The sequence below is a fragment of the Haemaphysalis longicornis genome, unplaced genomic scaffold (genome assembly GCF_048455015.1).
Source record: "Haemaphysalis longicornis isolate Haplotype H1 unplaced genomic scaffold, Haemaphysalis longicornis Haplotype H1 scaffold_8, whole genome shotgun sequence".
In the NCBI taxonomy this organism is placed as follows: domain Eukaryota; kingdom Metazoa; phylum Arthropoda; class Arachnida; order Ixodida; family Ixodidae; genus Haemaphysalis; species Haemaphysalis longicornis.
The window spans coordinates 113,465,805-113,484,769 of NW_027526445.1; the positions used below are offsets into that span (position 1 = coordinate 113,465,805).

The following is an 18,965-nucleotide window of genomic DNA, read 5'->3' on the forward strand; positions in this document are numbered from 1 at the left end:
AACTGAAACTTCGCCTAATAAGATTGAGCAGTGCAACTGTCACAGATAGAACGTCGGGTGACCTTTTTCTATGTTTGACCCGATTAAAGCTGTAGACTGGGCTAGTTGGTAATTCATAGTGATCAAATGTAGCCCATCAGAAACACACAGGACGGAAAGAATACACACGGACGAGCGCTCGTCCGTGTGTATTCTTTCTGTCCCGTGTGTTTCTGCTGCGCTACATTTGATCGTTTGACCCAAGGTTTGACCCCTTGACCGACCTTCACCTCCCTCCCGTTCGCTTCGGGCTTTCTCAAGGCGGTAATCGCGGTCGTTAAAATGTCAACGGTCCCCCTCCGCCGGCTTCCAAAACGAACGCAAGGAAATCCTCCTTGGAAAGCTGACATCGCTTTCAACTCTTATGAGGTGACCGACACGTTTGTACGCGTCGTCTCCGGGCCCGCTCGTCGGGTAGACACAAAAACGAGGTGAATAATAAAGAAACCTCCGCGGTTCCTTCTTACGCCCCTCACGCCCAAGTCAGCTCGGCCGTCGTGAAAAGAAACACCATACAGGTGAACAAGCTAACCCCTGCGAAAGATATCTAGTTGACGGGCAGTTTTTATTACTAAGTGAGGGGCCCGAAATTAACACGCTTCCTCTCGAAACTCATAACCCCTAAATCGCTTCGCTTCGCTTCATAATCACCGGATCGCTTCGGATAACGGGCTATCACTTCCAGTTGGGCGCTCAACCTGCAAATTCTGACCATGTCCCTGACCAATTTCCTGACCAATATTTTGTGCTCTTCCTTTCTCAAGAACAATGAGAAGGCCAGTTATAGCCAGCTCCCACCAAGAAGGTCGGCTTCATCAGGTCTCCCGGGAGTAGCTGCCTGCACGTGACCAGGACGTGCTGCACTGAGCACGTTGCCCACACCAGCCAACAGCTCTGTCATCTCCAGTTTTGCTCTAAATAACTGTTCTTTCCTCTTCCTGTTTGTGTGAAAGCTTTTTCGTAGTGAAATTATCTGCCTTTCCTTTCACCCGAGCGTTCCACTTGCTTTGAATGCAAAAATAACCGCACCACCTAAGGTAGGAGATCAAACTGAGGAGCCCAGATGCACAATAAGGAAGGCACGTAATAATTCCCTATAAACACCTGATTCAGGGCGCTGAAGAAGACTCCGCATAACAATGGAAGCTCCAAAAAATCAAATACTCCTCTGTCGAAAAAAAAAAAAACGATGGGAGAACGCGAAGCTGTCCAAATTAAGTTCAACACCAAACGAACCAACCGAGAAGCTATTGGTAGAAACGACAGCGTTAGACTCTGAGCTCTGTCTACCAGCACCCGTTTCATATCTCGCGGTTTACTACACTGTGATTGCGCTCTCCAGTACTTGACTGATACCGGCATTCCTTGGATTTCCCTAGCGCTCAACCATCGGCGTCATTAGACGTGTGGGTGCTTTTTCTGTCTTAATTTGCACGTCCATGCACCCCTCTCCAAACTTAAACTACTTTAACCGTGTTGGAATGGCGAAATCGGATATACGTCAGCTTCATAACGCGACGGACCCAGGTTCGGTTCCGGCCATGGTAAGCATTTGTTGTTGTGCCTTTTCTGATGGCGCATACCCACGTGCAGGATTGGCCACAAAACCAAAAAAAGGGTTCGGTTTTTGTAGGCTAAAACGCCCACCTCATAGCCATACAAAATCAGCCTGTAGAATTGAATTGGGAAACTATTGCCAAATTACATAATAGAGTTAGGGAAGAATCAGTGGTTGATGTCATGTTTGCAGAATAGGCTAAAAACCAATTTTTGTACGGGTTAGCATGACCGGCGGCTGGTCTCTGATATATGCGTGTGAATGGCCGCAATTATTCCTCCCTGGCAAAAGCGCAGGCATGTGGCCCCGAACGAAAGGAGTACAATCATCGACATAGGAAAGCCAATGCATTGAATTGTTACGGCTAGACACCTTTTCCGAATGAAAGAAAAAACGCGGCAGCACAAGAAAAAGTGTCCATTTTTTTTCTTTTTCACCGCAAGCAGCACAAAGGCCGGTGGAGGTGAGACCAGCGCGATACAAATAAAAATTAAGCTTAGGTATTCCACATCTGATGCGTGTTAAGGTTACCTCACACTGGCGGGACTAGCGTCAAAAAATAAGCTACGCTTTCTTTATTTAGTGACGCTAGGCGGGATACGCAAAATCGCGCATTGCAAGTGTGTGCTAGATGGGCATAGTCATCCAAGCATGCGATAGTACGTCCTTGTGTTATCCCCAGCCGTTGGTATCTGCGGAACCTTGCTCAAGCCAAGAGAAATGGGGTATGGCTGAGTTCCACCATAGGGCCATCAAAAGATGAACCGGACAAACAGTCAGCCGTTTCATTGAGCCACCAGCCTCTGTGACCTGGTACCCAAATGAGCTTGATGTCGCGTAAATGGGGAGGCAGAAGGCAATTGACGGTACAAGTTAGTAATGAATTTTTTTATATGTTAGCACGGTACAAGCCGACAGGGAATCAGAAATAATAGCAACATTGAAATATTGTGGAGGTAACCTCTTTAAAGCCATTACTATTGCAGAAAGCTCAACTTGCAAAATAGGAGTAAAATCAGGTAAGTGATAACAAAATGACCAATTTAGTTGTGGGCTGGAACTTTACACACCCGTCCTCTCCGCAGGTTGCGCGGCATCCGTTGCCACTCCCACATGACAGCACAAGTTCCCCAGATGCCCTTCCACCAAACCCGTTATATCCGTGCGGGTAGCAGTTTGGCATTATTGCGGGGTACGTTATCGAGGGATATAGGAGCAGTTACGACTTCAGATACGCTTTACTTTTCTTGAGTTCACCCACGATCATCATCGTCGTCGTCGTGACAGAAAGTTGGCTTTCCTGCAATGCGTTTTTGGGGAGACTGCAGATGACATCAGTTAGAAACTAAACACTTCGCTTTAATAAACAAGGACGGTAGTATTAAGAAGGCGGGATAACCGCAGCACTTCTACTGATTTCCACGCAGACTTTCACTACATCGTCATCTCTCATATGTAACAACTGTTTGGCGCTCTTTGCCCAGTCGGCATTGTGCCAGTAACACCTAACTATCATCAGTTCCACTGATATTAACGCAGCCGTGCTGTAAGAGAACCTGCTGGCCAGCACTGATCTGGACGTCCACAAACATTTGGCCCGGAGATTGAAGGTTCCCTGCTCATCGCAGGCATTCCTGGAATTGAGAACCACTCCCACTGCGCCGGATCAATAAGACTGTTAACACGAAAGTGTTTTATGACCGGGTACACGAAGATCTCACTCACGTCATTTCCGTAACGGAAGTGACATCGCCAGAAAGAGTGTCATTGACGCTGCGGCGCCAGGATTTGAGCCCATGCCCTCTCGAGCCATCTCGTCGCGACGGGAGGTACGGGGCGCTCTACCCAGTCAACTATGAGCAGCGACGTGAGCAGCCCTACAAACCCGCCTTATGTCCTTCTTTATGTCTCACTCAGATGGCGCTGCCGTCTACGAGAGGCGAAGCGAAGTAGCGCATCATGGCGCTAATGAGCGCCTAGAGTTGGCGTCTCGATGCCACTGCCTTCGCGTACGGGAGACTCGCGTGAATTGAGGCACGCTCCGCCGTGTCATTGTTTCCATGACTATTGTGTTTCAAGCTGCTGTTTCTGTGCAGGTAATTTGAGGTTTTGTTGTCCCGGAATAAACCGGTTATTTTTTTTTTGTTTCTTGCGAGCCGGCGTCACTTAGTCTGGCGGTGTCAGGCTCGGGAACCGTTCGCGCATGATGAAGATTCTTTTAACATTCAACATCTCCTGTGAGGGCACCTGTAACTTTCGTGTTTTACCGATTCTTATAAAAGAGGGATCGATCACAATATTTTAGTGCTATTACTACCACTGGAGTATAGTAGTGGGCAATATGGGGCCGTGCCCCGAATGTACGAAAAGACCTCCAATTTTTCGCTTTTAAAGGCGAGTCTTCCCCGGGAACATAAAGCCGAAGTTTTGGTATGTATCTCTGTCTCCCTGACTGTCTCTCTGTCAGTCCCTCCATTCAGCCACCTGGCCAAAAGTAATCTGGAAGGAGTTTTTATAGGCAAAATCTTTCCAAACCGCTAATTCATCAATACGAAACTGATACGCCCAGTGTTCTTTTAATTTAAAATTTACGTTGGCTTGATTTTTGAAACACTGAATTGAAAACTACGCGTTTAAAAAACTTCTCACCAAAACTACAAAAAGCGCTCGCACCGACACTAAACACCGTAACGGCATTCCAAGTGCATGAGTAAGGAAAGGTTGCAGTTTCTGTCGTGAAAGCAGTGAAGGGGCGGACAACTGAGTAAACTTTACCAGCGTTTATCGTGGTAGGAGCGAGACGGGAGAGGAGGAGCGCGAGAGTTGGGCGGGGCATAGAAGCGAGGCCTTTACGTTGCAGGTTCGGCGGAAGACTATCGTACTTCGACGACATTTGAAGCGAAGTCATCAGATACGCGGCCAATTGATCAATTTTGTATACATCATCTAATTTCAGCTTTTTTTACTTCATTGCTTTTCCTCGGGCAATCCGCGAATGCGGTACTTTTCCCCCGGATGTTTTGCCATTGTCAAACTAAACTAAAAGCTTTAACTGCAGCACGTTTTCTTGTTTGTAGCGAAATAAATTCCCACAGATATAACGCGCCTTTTTGCAATGCGGGTATGCTTGTAAAACAAAACAAATAAATAAGCAAGGCGGCCATTGGAGGCTGAGAAGGACGACGACGAGCGAAGCACTCGACGCTGCTCGTTCTACCATTCGCAAGCGCCATTTTTATGGTCCACCGCCATAACCACCACCACCCACCACCACTACCGGAAAAGCTGTAATGGCGATCAACATTCTCGGCGCCCTGACGCTCATCTTCTACTACATCGCCGTCGTCACAGTGGGCGTCTGGTCGGGACGCAAGATGCACATCGAGCACATGAATTCAATACTTCATCGGTACGTCCCTAAGCCACAATTGTAGTCTAGAGCACTGCATGTTCCCGGGCTGAGTAGAGCACAGCGCCGGCGAAGCCGGGCCGCTCGAAATCCGTTATCGGCATGCCCTGGCCGGGCTTAGGCGAGACGCCGTGGGCACGGGCCGGGGTATGGTCTGAATTAATGGTCCCAGCCGTTAATATTTCCGAAGTGAAGGGTAATAGAGAGGGGTAAAATGAATGTTCTGGGTTTGTTTTTATGCGCTCATTAATGTTAGCTGTACGCATGGTTTTAAAAACGTGTTTTCCTGGGTGTGATACTCAGTATACTGTAATTTTAGCGGTTTTTAATGAGCTACATCAAGATTTTATATTTTGGGGTATAACATACCGAAGAAATTATTACATGGAATGCCCAGCGGGGAAGACAACCTGGGGCTCTTCACCTATGTCTAATTACATGTGTATTATAGATGACGCCCTCATCGCATTGCAGCTTACGTGACCAGAAATACACTCACGGGCTAGAGAAACACCACCGCTCAGCAACGACTGGAGGTTAAATATTCACGGCACGGGGCACCTTGAGTAATCATGGTGACGGTACTGGAGACACCACGGATCCCGAGCCCCCAAATATAAGCTGTGACCAACCGTGGCGATGTGCGTTAAGGTGAAGGGTAGAAACCACAAACGGTGGCCATCGGAAGCCAGGTTATGCTCGGGCGGATGGGCTCCCTGTCGGTTTACCAGGCAGGGAACTCATGGACCTCTTCAGCTATCAGGGTAAGGCAGACAACGGAAGTACCCCCGTTCCCTGCTTTTTTTTCCTATGCCATGTGGTAAATCGAAAATCCGCTCCCCCCAAACGTGATCGGACCCTGGAAAGGGGCACACCAAAGCTTCATTCGCACCCTTGCCAACTGAACCCCCAAAGCCAGACAACTAGCCACGTTTTATGATCGTCGAATCTGTGGACGAATCGAAGCCGGTTAGCTCTCAATTTATATTTTTTTGTTGCGAAATTCCTTGAAGTATTATCGGCAAAGCATACGACGCCAAAAAGCTCAGAACTGGTGGAGTGCTTGTTGAAGTAGAAACTCAGCAGCCATCAACAATCCTCCTAAAATAAACCCGCATAGCAGATCTGGAGATGAGGTTCACACCCCACCGCAGCCTCAACAGCTCTCAGGGTGTGATCTCTGATGCAGATCTGGTTCACGAAACCGGTGCCGACCTTTTGGGAGGCTTTAGGGATCATCACGGCTGTGAAGCGCATATTCATACGCCGCGATGGCAAACCGACAGCAAATAAATACATTATACTGAATTTCGACCGATCTACCGTTACAGAATCCATAAATGCTGGCTTTATCCATTGTTCTGTCCGCCCGTACATCCAGAACCCGCGGCGCTGCTTCAAGTGCCAACGGTTCGGGCAAGGCACAAACTCTTGCCGTGGCCGACGTACGTGCGCTAAGTGCGGCCAGCATCACCATGCTTCTGAAAACCGTGATTCCGAAACCTTCACCTGTGCCAACTTCCAGGGAGCCCATGCAGCCTACGCGCAAAAATGGGAGAAGTTTAAGGTGGAGAAGCAGATAATCAATGTTACGATACATGAAATTGTCATCTTCCAAGAGGCGCGGAAGAGGTTCGCCTCGTTCCCTCTTCGGAAGTACGCCGACCATCTCGACGGGGGGTAGGGGGGGAAGGGGGGGGGGGCGTAGCGACGTCTAGTTTCGGTAGGGAACCAGTACCGCGAGTCGGACATGGTCCCACTTATGCTCACACACCCCGGGTTGGCTCAAGCAGCCCAACCCGTCACCACAACACGTGACCAGAAGCGGCTGTGGTGGCAACCACGTCAGTTGGCGATGCCGCTGTATCAACTGTTCTCTTTCCACCGGGCTGAAGCACACCCGAGGGCCCGGAGGAGATGGAGACGGAGGAACCCGCGGAAGTTACCACCCCCGCCGCACCACATGTGCCCGGGGCGCTCCTGACGCCCTCGGTGGTCGCGGATCGAGCGAAGGCCACCGTAAAGGGTGCGAAGTCCGGTGGGATCGGTCCGCCAACTACCGCCCCCCCCCCCCCCCAACCCCCTAATCTGATGATGAGATGGACATCGCACCTTTCCTGCCTGCGTGGCAGCGAACGGAACGGCCCGCGGCGTTCACGTCAGTAGAGAAGGTAAAAAAAAAAAAAAACCCTTCCAAGAGTTCAAGCCCGAAACACCTTACATACATAGTCACACTCCAGTAGCTCTGAACACTCAATAAAGGGAAGAGAAGATATTGTTCAATGGAACTGCAGAGGCTTTCTGAATAATCTTGACGATGCGTACGAGATCCCGCATGCTAATCAGCCAAGCGTCATGTGTGTCCAAGAAACTCCCTGAAACTGCACTCACACACATTTCTTTGACAGGAATGTCACACATGACATGAATGGCTGCACACACACTCTTTGGGCGGTGTGGCAATAAACGCCCGGAAATCCTTAGCATTCAACCCTATCACTCTGATGACTATCCTTTTGGCTCTACCAATTCGTACAATAATATTTAATAAATTGATAACGGTATGCTCCAATTGCATACCTCCTGATCTTGCACTTTCGAGCTCTGACTTCGAGGCGCTGGGTGAAAAGCCACACATCCTCACAGGTGACCTGAATTCGCGCAATTTTTTGGGGGGCTTTTCTCGCACGGACACCCGAGGTCACCTGATAGAGAAGCTTTTAACGTCCTTTGGAGCATGCCTTTGCAACAAGTAGCAGCCTACATACCATAACATAACAAACGCTGGCTGGGATCGCTGGCAACGAGTTGGCACACGAGAGAGCCGCTGCTGCTGCAGTCAGCAACACTATAGACATAACGGTACCATATACAGACCTCAAGCCACACATAAGACAACACTTGCATAGAACATGGCAAGCACACTAAACTGAACTGACAGACAACAAACTAGATGTAATAAAGCCACACATGGGACCGTACACAGCTGACTCACACAACAGACACACGGAAGTCGCCTTATCTAGGTTACGGATAGGGCACACCCATGAAACGCACTCGTATCGGCTCACGGGATCTTGAAGACCCTGTGCAGCAGCTGCGGACCGGCCCTATCCGTAGTTCACATACTCATTCAATGCAAGTCACTCGACACAACATGGAACAAACACTTTCCGCAACTCTACACACAACGCATTCCATTCCACCCATCATTGTTTTTGGGTGACGATGCTATGATTTCCGGTTAAACGCTTTCGCTACCGCGCCTATCAAAATCGTTCAATTTGATCGATAATTTTGGGAGCGCCTTTTCATAGCGTTCCAGGCGTTTCTCTAACACGCAAAGCTGTTCGGCGTTAGATTAGAAAATGGCCTTTCAAAATCAGTTTTGTTTTCATTTTTGCAACGGAAACGTGATTTTTGACACGCTTTTGAATCACCTGGGTGTGGAAAAGGGGCGTGGTCATCGCGCGTCACGGCTACCAACGAAGAGTGCGTGCAACTCGTAAATACTCTGCATCAGCGCTTGTTTTTTGCTATCAGAGGGTGAATGGGGAACTAGCAAACGATTCGCGATCGTCAGGTTCGCGCACTGACAGTATTAATCCAAGAAATCGGCTGAAAATGTCAAGCAGTACCTAGTTGCAAAGCTACTTTATGATTTTAGGCAGTTTTATTGCCTTTGCGCACGTTGTTCTAAGTACTGTGGTAGTTCTACTTACCCCAGGACCATTCGCAAACAGTTTACAACAGTTTCGGTTTCGTTTCTGCATCGCAAAATTCATATTCAGCGCTACTACACAGTTACCCAACTTCAAGGCTACCTGCCATGGCGCAGGAAGCGTCCGCGACTGATCCTCGAACAAAGCACGGCGCTCCTGATTTCCCCCTACCCTAACCCGATTTCTGCGATAAGAACTTCAGGGGCGGTATTCTCGTAACTGTCCCTTTTGAAAACGTCCCTTTTGCGTCCCTTTCATCGTGACGTAACTTCCGGTTAGAGGTGGACGTTGGCAGCATGGAGGAAGGTTGGCAGTAGGTTTGCCGCGCTTGCGTTACGTCACTTCCGGTTGTTGGCTTTTAGCCAATCAGGACTCGCCAAAAGGGACACTTTTGAAAGGGACGCAAAAGGGACAAAACTCGAGAATACCGCCCCAGATGCAAGTCAAAAGGTCACACCCAGTCGCCAGATATCTGTTCCGCGCAGGACAGCGCTTCAAACCAGCCTTACACTGCCAGCTGTTCGCCTTCCAGTTTCGTTTCCATGCGAGGGTGTATCCGAGTGTCTAATACACTGATCTCCACCAGAGTTGTCTAATGTTGCTGCTTAGTTGAACTGTCTATTCGGACGGAGGCTCTGATAAATTTTTGTACTGTTTCATTTGAAAAATGTTAGGTGGCGCTGCAATTGAGGAGGCTCGTTGTGCTGATCTTTTTTAGCGCCCAACTGATACTCGGCCAAAGATAGCAGGGCACGATTCTAGCTCATCGTACCTCATTTATGCGAGCAAGGCTACAATTGCGAGTAAGAGGATGATAATAAAGCTCAGCTTTATGTTTTGAGAGATAACTGATCGTGAACGACAAGCATCAGCCACGGCGTTCCGTTTTCAACTTCATGCATGTTTTTTTCCGCATCGCGTGCTTGTCCCAAATATTGTGCTCGCTGTAAATGCAAAGTCAGCCATTGAGAAGATGTTTTTACGTTATGTGAGGGCGAATTGGTGCCTCTGACGATGACAAACCGCCAGATTTATTCCAGGAAACCACCCGAAATTGCACATTTTGAATTAGAGGTTGGGCTTCACCGCATGACACGAGCACCGTGCATGCTAACATTTTTTTTTTTATATCTGACAAACTGTTCCCCGCAAATCGACTTTTTTTCTAGCGCCTGTTTTTGAAATGTTTTCCTACAAAATGTATATTTTAATTTTTTTTACTACCGGTGGTTTAATATACACCACTCCTTTTTTATCATGTTTCGACAACTTGACAAAAATTTTGCTTTTGATATTTTTTTACAACTATGATATATAAAAACCTTTAAAAACTGGTATTATTGGAAATCCCTTTAAAAAACAGCATTTTGTGCTCCTGCAATTAGTGCCTAACCAATTTTTTAGCAGGAAAAAAAAATGTTTTCTTGGACCCCTAAGATTAGTCAATTTTCCGGCGGTAGCGAAAGAGTTAAAGGTGTTTTTAAGTATTTGTCAGATGATAAATTTTTAAACCTCATTTCCTACCATGCATAATCAACACTGCCCCTATATACCAGCCACCATCATTGCCTTCAACTGATCTTTAGTTCTTATTGAGCGATTTTAATGTTTTATACTTCACTCCTTATACACAACCACTGATTTGGCACTGTATGCCTCAGTTGGCTTAGCGCCATAAAAAATCCAACCATCACCATCAGGTCAAATACTTAAATCACGTGTACACTCGTCGATTCAAACGCGGAGCATAAAATTTCAGCAATACCAATTTGTGTCTGCAACAACCACCTGAACTTGCCAAGAATCCGGTCATCAAACGTGATGGTGTGTATTGCGTAAGAGTACCAGCTATTATTACGCCGATGTGACGTGAACTTCGGATGGTAGGTAAAGTACGCGCAGTTCTTAACCCTAATTTGTTGCATTCCAGTTCATGACGTGCTTGTACAGACTAGATGCTCCGTCTGATTGCCACTACGAAAACACTCAAAGACGATCAAAATATTCTCATCGGCATCTAAGCCCGGGCCTGGCCCGGACTTAGACTTATGGACGCCCGGATCCGGGCCGGGTTCGGGCTAGGTGTTACGTGCCCGGTTCATATTCCCAAACCATATCCCGTAGGTGCCCAGGCCGACCACACCCCCTTCACGTCACTTTCTCTTTGTGCGCGACTTCATGCTACGTGGATTTTTTTTTTTTTCTCGTTTTAAGCGGCGGCCGATGGTTTCGCTCCGTGCGCGAGGCTGGGGCTGCGGCGCTGGAGAGCTCTTGCACATTTAGTAGAAGTCAAATGCCCAACCACATGCAGCGAACTTTCGGCGTTTTCTCGCGTGGCGACGCGAGCTGACGCGCGAGCAACGCCGATGTGTACGCTCGCCAGATATCGGAGTCGACGCAGCGCGAGAAAGCAGCAGAAAGCGGGCAGCAGCGGTCGGGTTTCACGTCCTTCTCGTGCTTTGGGGTCATTCCTTTCAGCAGAATAGAATCAATTTTTTTTTAACTTGCGGATGTCGGCTGCCTTGAGACAAACTGCAAGCTATTTCTGTTCGATAGCGCTCATTCATTTGTGGTTTGTTTGGTTTTCTTTGGGGAGATCGGGTACTTGTGATAGCTCGTTTTGAGTTAAATAAGGGAGCTCTGGCTACGTCGCTTGTAGTATTAGCATGATGGGTCTTGGCTGCAAGATTGGTGCGTGACGACCAAGCCTTATCAACGCCAGAATGCTATAGCGGCGCATGCCATTATATTCCTTGCTACCGTGGCTTGCGTAGGGGAGCCCGAGGTTTTGCGATAGCTTTTCTTGACTCAAATAAGGGGGCTGTAGTTACATCGCTTGTAGTAATAGCATAACTGCCCTAGGATCCAAGATGGGTATGTAAGAAACAAGCGTTACCACGGCTCAAATTTCTCAAGGACGGCCAAAGCAAATTACTCGACAATATTCGTTGGCAGCCTCTGTTAGGGTACCAAATTCTTGGCACCCGCGTCGCCTCCTGGCGTGGTCGAGCGGTTGCACGCTTGTGGGCTGGCGTTTTGTTTTGAAAGTCCATTGTTCAAATCTTTGCAAAAGCTCGTTTTTTTTTTTTTTGCAATGAGGGTTTCACCGGCTTCTCTGATTTTTTTTTTTTTCAAGGCAAACAAAGGGCGCCAGAGTGCCTTGCCGTTTAACCTACAAGTGACGTCCGACGGCAACCTCAGTATCAAGGCAGCCCCGAAATTTGCTTTGCAACACTTTGAATTCATGAAGCTGCAGTCGGTACATAACATCAAGGTTAAATTAAGTAGCAGGTAAAGTTGTGCTAAGTGCTTTTTCGTTCATCATCGTATCTTATTTTGTTCAGATTTGACGGTAATGACGCAATTGTAAAAACGGATCAACACGCTCGCTGATGTTAACAGCAGATGAGCGACCGACGTACGCGTATGCTTTCGACTGATTGGGAGCAAACGTTCTGCGCTTCGGTATGGAATCCAAAAGACCACCCTAGATCAAAAAAACATTTTGTCTTCACTGTAATGATCGAGTGTTCGCTTTCAGGAACGTAAACAATGACCACATGTACGTGAAAAAGCATCCGCCTTCGCGCGCACTTAGAGCACCGCGCCCAGCGCTAGCTTAACTAGGAACAGGATGGAAGACAAGCGTCTGCAGGCTCGCTAGAGGGGGCGGAGAGTGAGAAGCGAGAACCGGTATGCAAAGGTATACTTTGTGCTTCAGCTTCCCTGCGCGTACGTCATGCTCGCGCACGGAGCGAAACCATCGACCGCCGCGAAGCAGCGCGACCACAAAAGAACAAAACAAATTTTTGTATGCTTTAATGGGAGTGCTTTCCGGAACGTATAGGTACGAAAAGGTCAAAGTCCTAACTACATGGACGCGAAATCACGCGTTGCGCGAGCGTTGGCGTCGTTCGGCGGCAACGCGCAGACACGGGCACTTTCAATCGCGATTGAAGTGAATCGCGATCCAGTTTTCGAATGCGCTCGACGCAGTGCCGCAGCTACACGGCACGTTTCAATCGCGATCGAGAAGTTGCACCGGTTGCATTCGTGTACGCCAGATGGCGCTAACAATGTACTTGCGGCCGGCGTCTGGTAACTACGCGCGGCCGTAGGAATACTTAACTATGTAAATGTTACCGTCCGCTCATTTGGGTGAAGTTATTTGACCCAATTTGTGGCGTTGGTTGAAGTTGCCACCTTCTGTGCCATTACTGAGCGGGACGAGAGTATCGCCGATTTCGTTCGATCGCACTTGGAAGCCTCGATCGCGCTTGAGAAACCAGGATTGAGTTCGAGCGGGATCGAGCTCGATCGCGATTAAAACTGCCGTGTCACCGGGGCATGAGACCGGCGAAGTCACGCTATAGTGTAATAGTATAGTCACGCGCTAGCCGCCGCGTCAGTGCGCTGTTGGACACGTTTGTATTAAACATGCCATTAGTTGAAGTCATTCCTGAGAAGTTATTGTCGATTGTTGAACTGGGGGGGGCAAATGTTGACATCCAGCGAGATGTATTTCAAGTAATTACCGTCAAATCTGAACAAATTAAGATAGGATGATGACCGAAGACGCACTTAGCACAACTTTACTTGCTACTTGATTTAACCTTGATGTTGTGTACCGACTGCAGCTTCATGAATTCAAAGTGTGAGCAAAGCAAATTTCGGGGCTGCCTTGATACTGAGGTTGCCGTCGGACGTCACTTGTAGGTTAAACGGCAAGGCACTCTGGCGCCCTTTGTTTGCCTTGAAAAAAAAAAAAAGAAAATCAGAGAAGCCGGTGAAACCCTCATTGCAAAAAAAAAAAAAAAACGAGCTTTTGCAAAGATTTGAACAATGGACTTTCAAAACAAAACGCCAGCCCACAAGCGTGCAACCGCTCGACCACGCCAGGAGGCGACGCGGGTGCCAAGAATTTGGTACCCTAACAGAGGCTGCCAACGAATATTGTCGAGTAATTTGCTTTGGCCGTCCTTGAGAAATTTGAGCCGTGGTAACGCTTGTTTCTTACATACCCATCTTGGATCCTAGGGCAGTTATGCTATTACTACAAGCGATGTAACTACAGCCCCCTTATTTGAGTCAAGAAAAGCTATCGCAAAACCTCGGGCTACCCTACGCAAGCCACGGTAGCAAGGAATATAATGGCATGCGCCGCTATAGCATTCTGGCGTTGATAAGGCTTGGTCGTCACGCACCAATCTTGCAGCCAAGACCCATCATGCTAATACTACAAGCGACGTAGCCAGAGCTCCCTTATTTAACTCAAAAAGAGCTATCACAAGTACCCGATCCCCCCAAAGAAAACCAAACAAACCACAAATGAATGAGCGCTATCGAACAGAAATAGCTTGCAGTTTGTCTCAAGGCAGCCGACAACCGCAAGTTAAAAAGAAATTGATTCTCTTCTGCTGAAAGGAATGACCCCAAAGCACGAGAAGGACGTGAAACCCGACCGCTGCTGCCCGCTTTCTGCTGCTTTCTCGCGCTGCGTCGACTCCGATATCTGGCGAGCGTACACATCGGCGTTGCTCGCGCGTCAGCTCGCGTCGCCACGCGAGAAAACGCCGAAAGTTCGCTGCATGTGGTTGGGCCTTTAACTTGTACTTAATGTGCGCCAGCCTCGCGCACGGAGCGAAACCATCGGCCGCCGCCCAAAACGAGAGAAAAAAAAAAAAAAACGCAGGTCGCATGAAGTCGCGCACGAAGAGGAAATGACGTCACGCTGTGACGTCGCTGTTTGAAGGTGGTGTGGTCGGCCTGGGCCCCTATGGGATATGGTTTGGGAATACGCGCCCGGGTCGGATCGGGCTTCCCAAAGCGTGTTCGGGCTGTGCGCGGGCCTTAAAAAGAGTCCCGTGCAGTGGTCTCGTTGAGAACATCTTGTCCATTTCTGTAGTCTCACCCCTTACTCGGGCTGACACTTTGTTTTGAGGAGCATCGACGCACCAACAAGCACGTCACATTCGTTAGACGAGTTCTAGCAAAACAGCACCGTCTTCGACGAACGGTCAACCTTTGTACATAGTGGGTGTAGTAATGCTGGACTCAGTCGGAGGCGACGCAACTCCCACGTTACGCCAGTTCTCATTTGACATAGGTAAAGCCTATTCTTCCGGAAGCCGATAGGAACACCACACATTTATCTCAGGCCAGTTGCCCGTGATTGGATAAAACACGCTAAAGCACGCTAGGACTAATACTTCCGCCGGCTGAATAGACACTGCCTTTGATATAGTGCCAGATCCCGGCCTCAGTGGCTGTTTTGCTGACGAACGCGAAAAACGAAAGCGGCTGTGTGATGAGATTGTAGCCGCATATTAGAGATTCCTGAGGTGGTATAAGTAATCCCGGAGGCCTCCACTGCTACGCGCCTTATAGCCCAGGTGCGGCGTCGACGAGAAGAGCCCCTTCGTCCTCCTCATCCAAATATTCTGGCAATGGGACGTCAGTAGATCCGCTGCCTGCGGTCTGAGTTGCTTTGAAAGTTAAATGTGATAGTTTTATTTTTAATGTGCTAGGCTCAGTGGCAACGACAACGCTCAGAGATGTGAAAGGAGTCAAGATGGTCGCTGCTAGGGGATAACATAATTTCTCTGCAGTGAAGTTAAGGAAAAAATGAAGAGCCAGAAATGAATATTAAGGGGGATTGGATTTTACAAAACGCTTTATAAAAGCCTGTGGACCACTAGGGGGACAAAGTGGATACCAATAAACGGGTCTAGAAGAAGGGGAAGCCGAATTACTCGACTGAGGGACCAAATAAAGAATTTCGGAGGCAAAGAATGGACTCGAGCGGCGCAGGAAAGGAGCGCTGGGAGGTTTCAGGGAGAGGCCTCCATCCTGCAGTGGACCTAGTGGGCTGTTGATGATGATGATGATGATTAAACTTAAATTTCTTGACCTTCCAGGCAAATAGGTCTAAAATCAAAATGTTATAGACGGTATTGTGTTGTGTTCTTCTTTCGCTTTCCTTTTCCCATCTTGATTCTCTCCGAGAAATAAGCAAAGAGACAGAAAGTACATATCTAAAAATTTTCTTCTCCTAAAGATGTTACGTGGCGACAGGACAACAGAAACGAACCATGGTTGCGGGTGAAGCGATCCACTTGCAATATGTCAGCCATCACAGTACTGAGCCAAGCCAGTCCCCACACACTCTCCATCTCCTCCTTATCGTGTCAGGGCCCAATGCGCCTGTAAAAGCGTATGTGCGTGAAAATTATGCTACAACCGTATTTACCAAATATAAGGGCACTCGTGGGGACACTTAGTTCAAGGGAGGCCTGCTGGGGTGGCATTTCTGAATAGCGGGCTCATCTCTTCCTCCCCGCATTCTCGTGCGACCAGGCGGACGACCAAGGACACCGACACCAACGCCTACCTGCTGCGTCTGTTCCTCGCCAGCAGGCGCGTGCCGCTATCGTTGAGCTTCGCTTCAATGACGGGTAAGCTTCCTACTGCGGTGATAACGGCGCTGCGCACGCGGCAGCATAAATGGTGCGCGGAAACAACAGTCGGGTCTCGCCGAAGACAGTCTATAGGCTAGCGCATTGCCGCATCATAAAGACGTCAGGCATAGATGTCGCACAGTTTTTATTCGGCTATAACTCTTGACATGTCATAGTAATTTTGAATGGTAATAAACAGATTAATGGGTGTGCGTGCGTGTGTGCGTGCGTGCGCATGTGCGTGCGTGGGCGTGTGCGTTTGTGTGGGCTTGCGCCATTGCTAAAGCGTTTGTTGTGTTTCAATTTCGCCTTCCTGTTGTGGACACAGTCAACTTTAAGAATAAATATCGGTTCTGAAATGATAGCGTGTTGCTTACGTGTGCGCGCGCACGTGTGCGTTAATCACGTCTGTCACGCAATGGTGTTAAAATTTTAAAGACGATAGTCTTTCTTGGGCTACTTAAACCCAGAAATTTTGGTCTGTCTGTATGTCTGTCCGTCTGTCTGTCTGTGACTCGATTCAGCCACCCGGCCAAAGCAAAACAATGCCTGCGCAATAGTCTTATATAGTCACAGCTAAATCTACCCGTCTTGGTCCGGTGTAATGTTCAGACTTGTCAACATTGTTGAAGAAGAACAAGATATTACGCAAATATGAGACAACAAATCAATACAGAAGTGATATTTGCAGTGTTCCTTTATAAAAATTCAAACATGCTTGACATTTGCGAAATTAAATACTTCATCAACTGCAGAAAAAGAATTCACTCCGCCGTCGCCTGCTGTCGCCAGCGCCACTATAGCTTCTGGCGCCATTTTAAGAAATCAACCGGCAACAGTTACGCAAGGTTCCACTAGATAGTTTCCACGTTCTGCTTGCAACGCACGTGGAGTAGGGAAACGCGGTTCTATAAACGTTGAAGTAGGGTGCCTCGATTAACGCGCGTCTTCGCCGTACGGCAGCGTTCGCATCGACACACCCGGTTTGGAGCAGTGGAACGCGGGAAATTTAAAATGATTTAAGCAAACCTTTGGTGTCTTTACCTTGGGAGGAGCGCGATGCAAGAGGAACAACATGAGAGGTGAGCGGTAAAGCGAAGGGAGGCATTTACTTGGCAAAAGTCGATAAATACTATCGTCTTTTGACGACATTTGCAACGAAAGAAGCAGATACGCGGCCAATTTTTTGAAGGGTGAGATAGCATGAAAACCCATTTGCGCGGGCGGGAACGGTACATATTCTTCTCTGAACACTTTTTAAGCAGTGCGATATGTGCAAGAATTTCCTATTACCCTTGCTAAACATTGATGAAAATGTTTGATTACTTGGGATAACTGCAGAATGCAACCCTCCCCCCTCGCCGCCCCCCCCCCCAAAAAAAAAGAAGACTTCAACAATTTCTCGTGGGTGTGTCTTAATCACTACCCAAAGATTGTAAGTTACGTCCCAGTACATGCGAGGCTTGCGGTTCAAGTCCCTCGAGTGCAGCAGTGAACGTAGAATTTACGTTGTAATGCGCAAGGCACCCTGCAAGCACCGGCGGATTCTTACGACTTCTTGGTGCAGCTCTACAAGATATCAGTTTGCTCGGGGAACATGAAAGTGTCTTTGTCACGGCCAGGGTCTTCTCCCAGTAAATTTTTTCCTCACCAGAACTCGTTTTCGTCTGTTATTCCGTTCTCTAGTAGCTCAAGCAACTTAAATAAACCATAGCTTGTATCTATGATCATAGCCCCGCAATAACCTTGTGCATAAAGCATCTTGCCCTCTGGGATGTGTTGATGCTTTTTGGCGTGGAGGATACGTAGCAAAGAGAACTCATGTCCATAAGATCCACCAAGCATTCTTAAAGGAACCATGCGCACAAAACACAAGTTTGGTTCATTCGAAAGATTGCCTCGTTAGAACCATACCGTCCCCAATTTTATGGTAAACTTTGTTCAAATAAGCTTCATAATTAGGAAAAAAGTGAATGGCCATGCGACCCACCATCTCCTTTCCCGCAGCAGTACCTATGATGTCGTATGTGACAGCTCTGCGATTGACTGAGGCCGGCAGAAGCAAATGCAAACTACGAGCGCTTATAAGCTTTCCGAGCGAGGTATTTGCGCTTACATTTAGGGAACATTCTTTATGTAGCCGTAAGAATGGTGCAGTAAACCGTGGAAGTTACGGAAGTACGCACGAACATACAAGTTCCGATGCGTACTGCTGTTGGTATGCGAACACTATGCTGTGTTTTTAGCTGCGCAGTACTGCGGCGCTTTGGGGTTGTCTCAGACGACACTGGCCGGTTAGCTAAGAGTTGGTGTGTTACGTGACCATATTTGTCGAGCGACCATGATGTTTCACGAAACAACACACCTAACCAGCCAGGTAGAAAATACGGTAAAAAACAAAAGCAGAAAAAGGCCCGCTGCGGTATGGTCGCGCCATCTAGATGGACTAACTGTAAACAAGTCTCCCCAGCGCGTGACATATCATTACAGACTTCACGAAAACGCTGATTTGGCGGGAGGATCAACATTTTAACTTGAAATAATTAATTTGTCAGTGGACAAAGCATCGTTTGCTTCCGCATGAGTGCTGGGGGCACCACAAAGCACAATCATTCGAATAAAACAAACTTGCATTTTTCTGCATGCACCGTTTAAGTAGTGAGTGAGCTGTAGCTTGTAGAACAGCCTGTATCCCGTAGTGTTTTAAAGCTGTGGAGGAGAGTGTAACGTTAATTTTACGATGCTCTTTGGGGGTAAAAGGTACGTAGTGGAGAGTCCAT

At 48.0% G+C, this 18,965-nt stretch overlaps 1 protein-coding gene across 1 annotated transcript in view; it reads left to right on the forward strand.

Moving 5' to 3' along the window:
* Positions 1–4,887: 4,887 nt before the first annotated feature.
* Positions 4,888–18,965, forward strand: part of LOC144148445 (high-affinity choline transporter 1-like) — a 37,557-nt gene continuing 23,479 nt past the window's right edge. Inside the window, exons 1-2 of the mRNA XM_077679982.1 lie at positions 4,888–5,006; positions 16,085–16,182. Of these exons, the coding sequence (XP_077536108.1) occupies positions 4,888–5,006; positions 16,085–16,182 (217 nt within the window). The remainder of the gene's footprint in view (positions 5,007–16,084; positions 16,183–18,965) is intronic.